The 11,604-nt window shown below is 40.7% G+C and overlaps 2 protein-coding genes across 2 annotated transcripts; both read right to left on the reverse strand.

The window, feature by feature from the left end:
• Window positions 1–151: 151 nt before the first annotated feature.
• On the reverse strand, window positions 152–2,743 carry LOC109616125. The gene is made up of 7 exons (XM_034294492.1): window positions 2,666–2,743; window positions 2,457–2,569; window positions 2,199–2,256; window positions 1,766–1,867; window positions 668–1,666; window positions 433–537; window positions 152–244 (listed from the first exon to the last, which is right to left on the reverse strand). Exons 1-7 carry the CDS (start codon window positions 2,711–2,713, stop codon window positions 152–154), a joined length of 1,518 nt encoding a protein of 505 aa, XP_034150383.1. The 5' UTR covers window positions 2,714–2,743.
• Window positions 2,744–6,858: 4,115 nt separating this feature from the next.
• LOC105021637 (zinc finger protein OZF-like) lies at window positions 6,859–10,903 on the reverse strand. The gene is made up of 2 exons (XM_010889427.5): window positions 10,694–10,903; window positions 6,859–8,676 (listed from the first exon to the last, which is right to left on the reverse strand). Exons 1-2 carry the CDS (start codon window positions 10,845–10,847, stop codon window positions 7,586–7,588), a joined length of 1,245 nt encoding a protein of 414 aa, XP_010887729.2. The 5' UTR covers window positions 10,848–10,903; the 3' UTR covers window positions 6,859–7,585.
• Window positions 10,904–11,604: the final 701 nt, after the last annotated feature.

The raw sequence follows: 11,604 nt of genomic DNA on the forward strand, positions 1-11,604 counted from the left end.
GATTTTCCAGAGGCGGCTGAAGAACTTCCTAATGGGACTTTTCTTCTTTTTAGGCCGTTCATCTACAGCTCCATTCTCTATAATAGTGATAAGTTATAATTCAGTTATATAAAAATATGAACTGCTTTTGCAAATAAAAAGCATGTGTGTTTTAAAAGATTGCTTCCACTGACAAGGTCTTGAAGAACTCACCCCTGATTTCAGTAGGTCCTCCTGTGCACAGGTCTGGACTGACCTCAGTCTTCTGAAATCACACAGAGAGCAATCTAAGAGTAGGTAGGTCAACGTGTTCTGTTTTTCACAAAACATCCCACAGACATCCAGAGGAACTAATCATGGCTAATTGGTAAAATTATAATAGAAGTTTGTGATATAACATACAGTTACTTTGGACATGGGTCAGGTGTAAAAATGTGCTTCTTGATTATTCACCTCTTGCAGTAGGAGAACCTCTATGTCAGCGTCATCATTGTGAATGGGGTTGGAGACATCGAAAAGAGACAATTTATCAGATGTAGAATTCTCTGTCCAATCCTTCTGTAAATAGACATTGGTTACTTGTATAACTATCACAACCTATGGCAGTTGTAAATATATCAAAGTAATCTGAATACAGTCAACCTGACAACATCCAAAATAATATATGCATGAATTGAAAGAAAATTACTTCTGGTTCTTCAACAGCCATGTTCTCCAAGGGCTTCTCCTCCACCTCAGAGGGCTGAAGCTCCTCAACCTCAACCAGTTCCTCCATGGTGCTGCCTGGGTCTGAGGTCTGGCGCTCAGTAAGGATATTGACGGACGATTCCAGAAACCTCGCCATCACATACCGGGTCAACTGGACCTCCTCGTAGTTGGATAGATACTCATCTGGAACACGTGAGGCAATGTTCACCGCCACCAGATATTCCAAGTGCCTGTCCAGGTTTGGATTATCACCGACTCTTTTCTTCAGAGCAGCAAACTGTCTGCCTATGTCGGCAATGACATTGGAGACATCGGAATACTGGAGTAGGACGTTCCCGAATTCCTGCTGCTCCGTCACGCTGACCCACGGCAAGACACTAAGAGCTTTAACCACGTTGCTGGCAGAAGCTTGCATTACTTGGCTTGAGCACTGAACTTGGGAAAGGATCAAGCTAATTGTTATAGCCGGCACCACAAGCTGTTTCGGGATCTCGGGAAGGTTGCTCATTTGGATATTTGCTTTGATGTCCACCAGGGCATCAAGAACAGTAGCCTTGGACTCCAACAACGTGCTGTCGAACCCCAGATGGTCGAAGGTTCTCACTCCCTCTTCAAGCTTGTTTGACACAGTGTCCACTATGTCCACAGCTGCTTTGAAGGACATGGTGCCAAGAATGGACAGTGGCACTTCTGTAAAGATTGTGGCAGCTGTCTCCTCCACCGGCTTGGCCACCTCCCTGATGGCTGACATCTGGTGTCCGACCAACCCATCTTCTGCCTCAGGGTCCTGGAGGATGTTACTCAAGGTGGAGTAAACAATCTCTGGACTGAAAGCTCCAGCAATTTCAATAAACATTGCAGGCCCCTCCTTTGACTGGTAAGGCAGATTACTAGGGAAGGTGGCCAAGATCAACTTGACCTCCAGATCTGCGGTTAGTTGGACCTTCTCCAGCATCATTTTAAGCCCCTCTGTGGTCACCTTCAAAGAAGAGCAGAAAGAATGGAAATGAAATCAATAAGGTCCTCTCTGGTATATCTGGATTAGATAATAGCAAGAATAATGATGATGTAGTAGTACCTTTCTGCCAAACCGCAAAGACAGACGGTGCTCTATGTCCAGCTCTCTGCAGATCTCCTGCTTCATACAGTCATACTGTTCAAGCCTCTTCGATTTCCAGATCTGTGCATAAAACCATTATCTTAGTTAAGTCTTTGGATTCAACAGCAAACTCACAATTGGTTGAAAGCATTTTTCTAACATGGAAACAAATGAATGGATTTTGCTTTCAGGGGGTGGGTCTATCCTAGTGCATTTGTCCTATAGCAGTGGTTTTCAACTCTGGGCCTGAGGCCCAGTTGTATTGCTGGATATCTTTTCTAACTGCTCATTCATAGTAGGCACTTGGTGTCCTTCATTAGAGGGTTAGAATGAAAACCATTAACACTCTGGGTCCTGAGTCCTGGAGATGACAACCACTGTCCTCTAACACTGCCAATACTTGTGCCCTTACCAACTCAGACAATAAGAGCTCCCTCCACTCTGTCCTCTCTGTGATCAATCCCTGATACCTTCATGTGAATATGAAAACACAATAAGACTCTTGTCTGACTCCTATCTATTTGTCTATCAAATCAACCTACCATGTAGACCTAACAAAGTTACAGAATACAGATACACCACCTAGTTTTACTGATGTGTAAATGATTGTCTCTATATTAAACAACTGAAAGATTGCTTAGTTGCAGATCATATTTAAAGCTTGACTCACTCATCCATGAACTTCCACTTTGTCATGAGCCAATTGGTGAAGTGCTTCATGGTGAGGAACACAGGAACCTCCTGTTCTTGTTGCAGGATCATAAATTGTCTCATGATATTTCTCTGCAATGAAGATTTATCCATTAGGTCCATAACCAGTCAACATGCCAATCATATTGATAACATTCAATGACTGGTTTATCTTGGCTACAGTCTTACCTCAGAGTTATAGTGTACTTCCTCCCAGTTGGCGTGTATAGGGTCCATCTCTGGATCAGTAGTCGTGAGTTCTGGGTATAAAGATAATGACAACATGTTTTTCGTGCCAATAAACACATATTCAGTGTTCTGACTAGGCTATAGCGAGGCTATTTAGAGTACATAACTTAACTGAAGTGTAGAAAAGTATGCACTGTTAAACGATGTAAGTAAAGCGCTTGACTCATTTTAGACACAGATCGACGCGCCAATATTAAGGCTAATGTTGGGTCTCACGGGACTAACTCAGTCCGTTAAAAAACGTTTACAAAAATACACGCAGGTATAATAAAACAGAAATGTATCTGACGGGTGGCACAGTTATACTGCAAGAAGCTTCATCTAACTGCAGCCAAAAGGGTTCATTCAAGTCAAATTTTTGTCGCCTTTACATTGGAGATGTGTTTTATTGTTCTAGGGTTATTAGGCTATGTGAGGCATTTTTTTGTTGAGTCTTCCGGATTTCGTCTGATTGGACCTTATACTGTCAAATTTTTTTCTTAACAGGGGTTGCAATAATGTAAGCTCACAAAACAAACGTACATCTTTGCGGTAATGCAAATTAATTTGACATGAAAAAACGTAATCCGTTTTTTTAATTGGAATAATATTGGGGGCTACTGCAAAAACACCCGGAGAAACTATACGCATCTGGAGAATGAAATGTTTTTTGTATGCTATCTAGCCCCATTTTTAGCTTTGTCAGATGTTTCAAGTCCATACTCATCTAAACTCCACGAACAAGGCTTTACTGTATCATTATCAGGTTAAAATTACATGTTAATGGGATATTTGCACTTAGATTCTGGAATAGATCATTGGAAATAAACAAACAAAAAGCTCTAGCTTACCCAACTTAGAACAACTTCGTTTCGGATAATCAGTTTGTAGTTGGTGTTCCGATGTAATTGGTACTCCGATAATTCAAGGATGATACGCTGTGATAAATATACTAAATGCATATTTAGTCAAAAATGACGTCATAATAATGTTGCCAAGGAGACGCGTCACAGTGGCCGAATACTCAGTTGGATCTCTAGGGCACGCGTAGACATTTGCTAGTTAAAATCCTAATGTGCTGATTAGCCTAAACAGGGTGAGATACAGACAGAGTCGATGTAATAGCCTAATACCTATGACTTTCCCTAAGTTTGTGTTCTTCAATGGTCTTAGGGACCCAATGGGCTGCACATTTTTGTTTTTGACCATGCACTCACGTACTTAATTCAAATTAAACACTTGATGATTAATTGATTGTGTTAAACAAGTGTATAAGTGGTAGGGCAACATTTGAACCAGGTGTGTGAGGCTGCTGCATCCTAAGGAAACCCAGACTAGACACCACCATCCTCTCCAACCTCCCTTTCCTGGCCAAAACTCTTGAAAGAATTGTTGCCTCACATCTCCAGATCTACCTTCTCAAAAACAATCCATATGTTTCTCTCCTGTGTGAGTCAATCTGTACGTATCTCTCCAGCCTTTTTCCGGCAAATCCATAGCACAGAAACTCCACTCCTCAATGTTTTCAACAACCTTCCCATCTCTGCTGATGCTGATCCCCTCAAGATCCTGATTCTCCTCGACCTGAGTGCTGCCACTGACACCGTTAACCACCAGATTCTGCTCACCAGGCTCCAGGGGCTTGGCGTTGAGGGAAGTGCCCTCTCCTGGCTGAACTCTTACCTCACTAGCCGAACCCATTACATTTCACTCAAAGGCCTAAACTCAGCCACAGTTACGCTAGGTGTCCCCCAGGGCTTGGTCAGATCCACCATCACTTCAACCTTAATTTCCACTGCTGAGGATACACAGATATACCAAACCTCTAACCTGTGTTGTATCCTTCCTGACTGCAATAAAATCATGGATGAAGGAAAACTTATTCAAACTCAACAGTGACAAAACAGAACTCATTACTCATTAGAAACCAAATTCACCCTCACCAAAACCAGCACACTCACACTCTCAGCATCGATGACACCATTGTATCCCCATCCCCCCACGCATGTCACCTTGGCATCATTCTAGACTTTACACTCTCCTTTGATCAACACATTAGACTTTAAAATCTTCATTCTTCCACCTCTACAACATCGCCAAACTCAGACCTTCATTCTTGTCCTGCTGCTGAAACTACTCACCGGCATCAAATCAACATCCCTCCATCAGCTCCAAATGGTTCACAACTCTGCGGCCAGACTACTCACTTACACCAAGTCCCAGCAGCATATCACCCCTATCCTCTGTGTTACACTGCCTTCCTATCTCCCAACGCATCAACTACAAGATCCTCCTACTGACATATAAAGCCCTAAACAACATTGCCCCTGCCTACCTCACCGACATTCTTCCATATCAACCAACACACACACTCCGTTCTAGTACTGCAGGCCACCTCATAATCCCCAAGTCCAAGGTCAAAGGCTTTGCTGACAGGGCCTTCTCCAGGGTTGCTCCCAGGCTCTGGAACTCTCTCCCCCAAAACATCCATGACTCTGAGACTATCCCCATCTTCCAGCATGCATCAAGACTGATCTGTTCAAAATCACCTACCCATTACCATGCCCAATCCCACTCTGTTTTCCCACTGTATTTTTTGTTTCTGTTGCAAGGTCCACTTTGTAAAGCGTCTTTGGGTCCTTGAATAGCACTATATAAATAAAATGCATTATTATTATCAAGATCAGTAGGCTGTCTGATTTTTAATGCTTTAAACTGACTTTGCAAGAAACAAAATTATTTTGTATATCGAAACGTCCAGAGTTTTGCGCAGGTCTGCACTGTTCCAGCAATTGTGGATCATTCTGCAGATCGCTTCAGAACTGCAGACATCAAAGTTGCTATTAGTTGTTCATCTACCCCACATGCGCATGATGACCTAATAATGTTGCAGTGCATTTGCTAGTGCGAGCCTGTGCTTTACTCGGTCGGTCAGCACTGATGTTACGGTCGTATTTCGTATTGCCCTCATAAAGTGTGCTAGTGACAAAAACTAAATTGGGTTGATTGGTTTAACATAAAAAGACATTTCCCAAACACATACATTTGCCAAATGTATATTCTTTATTAGAGAACACCTTGATTGAAAACATTGAAAATGAAGATGACTGCTTTCCAGTTAAGTGTGTGCCTCAACTGGAGCTCTGTCGATCCCCTGACGCCTCACACTTTGAAAAGACTTGGAGCCACAGGAATGATTCCACACCCCAAGTGTTTTCTAATTTCTCTACATTTGTACACCGGCAAAAAAAAAACAACACCATGAAATGTAGCCTCTAAAGACAGTTCTAGATTCAACAAATGCAAATTCAGAAGTAACTGTTCTGTATATTTTAATGACTTAATACTGAAATATAAATCTCATAATGAAGGGAAAATGCAGACATTTTATTATTAATTTCTGTAATTGAATTTAATATAATGCCTGAATATAAAGGTATTCAATCAGATAATAGACTTCAACAAATCTCTAACAGAGCAATACAAATAAAACGATAGGACACATGACTATAGCAAAAGAAATTATAAAAATGACTGCCACATACTGGTTGTCGATTTAGATGATAATAAAACAGACACATTTTTGCCTATAATTCATCGGTACTGATTGCTGGCCGATGTTTTGTTGCATCCCTATATTCTATGGGTCTTGCTTGTTTTAATTAGCAAAAAAAAATCTATCATGTCTACCTTATGTGTGCATTTGAAAAAACATTTATATGAACAAGGAGAAGGAAAATAACATTCTGCTTCATATTCTCTAAACTGCTTTCCCTTTAGTTCACTTTGTTCTAATATATATGTTAATACATAATATATTGGTTGTAAAAAAAATTTATACATTCTAAATGTGTTCATGTTGTAGCCTCACTCAACATAGAGTACTGTGCAAAAGTCTTGGGCACCTGAAAGTCAAACTAAAGTAATTTATTTCATTTGTAGGTTTATTTGTAAATAATTATTATATTCATGTATTTATATATATTTAAAAAAATTAACACTTAACTACCACAAAAATATTGCCTTAGTTCATATTTCTGGTGCCTAAGACATTTGCAAAGTACTGTAATACCAAAGTAAATGTCCACCACAAGTTACTTATTTTGTCCACACGTGCAGGACTCCGAGGTTAATCAGAGAAAGGTCAACAACAGTTCACAATTGGTAAGCCTCTTTAATAACACATTCCTTTAAATTGTCTCCAGTTTACCTGACCCGCAAGCACACTTCATTTACAAAGAGGATACATCTTTGGGTTTTCTGAGTCCTAATCACGTTCCAGAAAGAAATTAGTAATTAAAATACATGAAAGTTTATTTTTAAATCAACCTTAAGCAGAGTCAATGTTCTGATTATCTGGTGGGTTGCATAGAATTTTCTATGCAACTGTTTAAGTGGCCTGTCTGTGACCCATTGCTTGAAAATCAGCCACTACACGTCAGGTGTGGATTTAGGTCCTGGTATAAAACAAACAATGACATCAAAATCAACCTTATGCAAAGAACTGAAGAGGGCAGTACATAATCAAAGACCAGTGATACCAAAGAACTATCCATGAATTGTTCTCCAACCTCCTAAGACATTTGAGAAAAACATGTCATTACCCTAGCAAGTGGGTACTAGAGTATAGAACACAGGGATGTATGCATAAAATATAGCTCAGTATTAGTATTTATTTTACTACAAATACTGTATTACAATATTGTTGTATACTAGTATAATAATTTTGTACAAACATAACTTTAAAATGTTACTTTATTTTACACAGAGCTTATACCCAACCTAGAGATGCCAAAGAGCATGCAAAAACAAGATACTGATGCACACTGGCTAGGAAAAACTCCCTAGTATGGTTTTAACCTAGGAAGGAACCCATGCTTTTCATTCATTGTGGAGGTTATCTCCACTGTGAGTCAGTATGTGCATGCTCAATTTCCCCTTCCGTTTGAAGCTTTTCCCACAGTCGTCACAGCTAAATGATTTCTCTCCTGTGTGAGTCAGTATGTGCCTCCTTAGGTCCCTCTTCTGAATGAAGCTCTTCCCACAGTAAGCACATCTAAATGGCTTCTCTCCTGTGTGAGTCAGCATATGTCTCCTTAGATCCCCCTTCTGTATGAAGCTTTTCCCACAGTCACCGCAGCTAAAGGGTTTCTCTCCTGTGTGAGTACGCACATGTTCAATTAGGTGCCCCTTCTGATTGAAGCTCTTCCCACATTCACGACAGCTAAAAGGTTTCTCACCTGTGTGAATCCTCATATGTCTGGACAGGTCTCCTTTGTATTTGAGGGTCTTTCCACAAAAGGGACAAGTGCAGTGTTTCTCCACGTGCCGAACATGGGATGTGACATGTAACTCTGTAATGGGAGAGTGTCTGACACGCGTCAGGCAGCATTCGCTTGGTCTCTTCTTGGCGAGAGTCACATGACCTAGCAGGTCAGCCTTCAGAGCGAATGTTTCACCACAGTCAGGGCAGCGGTGAGTTTTCGACATGGTGCTGGGTTGGGAACAGTGTTCCCCCATATGTTGGTTGGGATCCAATGGTGGGTGGCTGTCAAGTCTTACTGGGTCGCTGCTTACGGTGGAGCGGTTACTGAAGGCGTTGTTCAGATGATCTGGCGGGTCATAGGGAATGGCAAGACTCTCTAGATGGGTACTAGTGTCAAAAGGGGTGTGGTCCACTGATGGAAAGGCACTCCCTCTGTTCTCCTCAGTCCGGATTTGGGGGATGGTCAATGACTGAAGTGGGTCTTCCTGACCACATTCACTTTTCACACAAGAAGGAAGGAATCTAAACTCTAGATTATCAACATGCAGACCCTCAAGCTCCTCCTCCTTCTGACTGGTCCTGGGTTCCTCCTGTTCCTCTTTAATCACGACGGGCTCCGAATCCTCCTGCCACAGACCGGGGCTCTGCTTCTGCAGACCAGGTGTAACCTCCCCTTCAGAGACAAGGAGAGTGACCTTGAGGGAGTCTGGAGGGAAAGTGAGGAAGAGCTAAGTGTCTGTATATCACAGTTAAAAAGACAACAGCTAAATAAACAGTCTAGAGAATTTGGGTCTAGAGAATTCTGCACATTTGGCAACATGTTGCTGATACCCTTTTTCTTTACCATGAGCTCAACTTCTATAGAGTTCAAATGTTCTGCTCCCTCCACATTCCGATTACTCATTCACCCATGGACATTGACAACATTGATGGTGCTCCCAAACACTGAATATGTACATGTCCTTCCTGACCTTGCATGTAGGCCAGATTTCCACTATTTCTTTCATACGGTTGAATCATGCCCTTCAACAGTGATTGTGGCAAGAGAGGCCTATAGATCTTCAGTTGTTACCCCGGGATTCTTAAAGACTTGGAAGAGCATTTTGTCCTATGTAGATTGCTAGTGGTTAGGCAGTTTCTCCATGTGTAACTGTGTCAGACATTAGAATGATGTACTTCAAATTGCTTGGAAATGGCTTTGCAACTCTTCCCAGACTAATTTACATCAATACTCTTTATTTCTGAGGGCCTCGGACAGGCCTTTTGATCTTGGCATGTGTTACCACACACCCATATGGTTAAGACTAAACCAGATCAAGTTTCAAAATGTTATGGAACATTGGACCCTCCCAAGTTGATAGTAATTCTAATCATTTGCAGGTTTTGGTGCACATTATTCCAATGTTAGCCAATTTATTTAATGGTAAGGCATGTACTAATATTTTCTGCAAAAGGAAATTGCATTACCTAACCCTAACCATTTTAATTGCAGAAATTGTTGCACATTTGTGATTTGTTAAATGTGGTTTCCTTTATCAATGTATGTGGTTGGAATGTCCAGAAGCGTAATATATTTTTTTTTTTTAAACTGTGCCACAAAAAGATTGTCCCTCAAAACTCAACTCAAAGAAGCAGTTACTCAAAAAGTATCATCTGAAAGCATCAGTGACCCAGATGCGATGTAGGAAAAGGTTTTAGGGTCAGATGAGAAATTGAAGGATGAATGGATGAAGAGAACTGCTCAAAAGATGGGCGTAACCCCCCCCCCCCCTTTAATGGCTGCAAGTTTGAGTTTTATTTTTCTAACCTTAACTCCAGTACATTGATAAATAACCATAAACTTTTCAAAACCTAACCTTAACCCAAGTACTGTCATATCTAATTATAAATCGATTTCACAACAGATCTCAATTTTTTTTTTTTACTTGTTCAGGCCACGCTGAATTTGTTTAGCAATACTTCTGGAATAATCCTCAAGTTGATCTGTAAAAGCCTCCACGGTCCCCATCTAAAACTAGACCATATCACAATGGAATTGCCTATCCTAGCTTCAACTGCAAAACGCAACGAATTGTGCACCGCAATTTCGTCCTTCTCCAAGTACATTAATATAATCAACAAATAAGACTCAATATTAACTTAATGCATTGGGAAAGTTGCCGTGTGGAATGATACAGCACAAGATACAACCCTGCACAAAACAAGCAGCATTGTTTTGTAATTGGATCCAAGCCCGAAAAACGCCACTGATCTTGCCTACTGTCCTAGAGATTGTTGATAACGTTTCCCCGGTCTAGTTTATCCAATGATAACCGGAAAACTGTCCATTCCATCTGCGCCATTTAACATTTAGGACTTTCTAAACAAAAACGCATTCAAGATTACACACATTGCGTTATTACGTTACGAACGACATTCATTGGAACATTACCCCTAAAGAAACAACATGTTAATGCATTTTATTTTTTTGCTGATGCTCATGTTATAGACCAGCAACATCGCCCTCGTGTGGCAATGTTTTCACAAACAAGTAGCCTATTTAGTACTCCCTGGTGTTGTCAGGTTCAAACAGTATATAAAATATACATTGCTGACACCATTTAACCATATGAAGGTGAATTTAAAGCAACATCTTCGCAGACAATCACACGACTTATGGATGGATGGATTTTTATATATATATATATATATATATATATATATATATCAAACGATCTACATACGGTGTATATCCGGCGATTTCTGCAGCAGACCCCGTAAACGATCATTCTCCTCCTGGTACTCCGCTACCGTTTTCTCAACAGCCCCAAAAATCTCTACAACAGCCGCAGTTAAACGCTCATTTAAAAACGCACGCAACAATTGAAGTTTAGACATTTTCAGTCTTCTTCTTCTACTTAAATGGCGCTTGGTCACCAAGTTAAATGGAGTGATTATCGCCACCAACTGGACTGGCATGTGGACCAGTGTTCTACCCTTATGAGAATGTATACACAATAAAGTAAATGAACAACGAATATTCTAATACGAACTCAACCTAGGAAACTCCGTCTGTCATTTTCACCCATCCACCCCTGGTAGCACTGAACCAAATTGCTCTCATGCTGAGTTATGGGCGACCAAAAGAGATATTGGGTGAAGGGGATGCTGGACATAAATCAGATGGCAGTGTGGTAAATGAGTTGAGAGAAAAACTATATCTAAAACTTCACATTCACTCATTACTGGCAAAGCCACTACACAAAAGGGTCACATTATATGATCCATCCAACAACACATACAGTTAACTTTTTTTTGGCTTAAAACAAGTTAATCCACATAACACACAACCATGTCTTTCCAAGTAGTGTGGTGGCAGCATCGTGTTATACAGTAGGTATGCATGCTTCCATTAGCGGGTGAGGCCTGGGGTTGTCCAGTGGCCTAAAGCCTTATGGAGCAAGACTGCTGTGTTCTAGTCTTCTGTAAGCTTAACAATCTGATTTAATTTTTACTGTTAACATGCTTTTTCCACTGAGAGACATTTTCTTATTGGCTGATATATTGTTGGCTGGTGCGCAGTGCACCTTTTATATGATTGATAATTTAACCAAATCTCAGAAACAATTCGTTTTTTTCAAGAATAAAAAAAATG

The sequence above is a fragment of the Esox lucius genome, chromosome 9 (genome assembly GCF_011004845.1).
Source record: "Esox lucius isolate fEsoLuc1 chromosome 9, fEsoLuc1.pri, whole genome shotgun sequence".
In the NCBI taxonomy this organism is placed as follows: domain Eukaryota; kingdom Metazoa; phylum Chordata; class Actinopteri; order Esociformes; family Esocidae; genus Esox; species Esox lucius.

Bases quoted from the DNA above. Each gene is read 5' to 3' on its own strand.
- LOC109616125 (XM_034294492.1), bottom strand. From the start codon at position 2,713: ATGGACCCTATACACGCCAACTGGGAGGAAGTACACTATAACTCTGAG. The intron at 2,257-2,456 runs GTGAGTCAAGCT...ATTCACATGAAG, and splicing joins AAGTGGAAGTTCATGGATGA to GTATCAGGGATTGATCACAG. The intron at 245-432 runs GTGAATAATCAA...GTGTGATTTCAG, and splicing joins AGGTTCTCCTACTGCAAGAG to AAGACTGAGGTCAGTCCAGA.
- LOC105021637 (XM_010889427.5), bottom strand. From the start codon at position 10,847: ATGTCTAAACTTCAATTGTTGCGTGCGTTTTTAAATGAGCGTTTAACT. The intron at 8,677-10,693 runs GTATGTAGATCG...CTTTCCCTCCAG, and splicing joins GAAATCGCCGGATATACACC to ACTCCCTCAAGGTCACTCTC.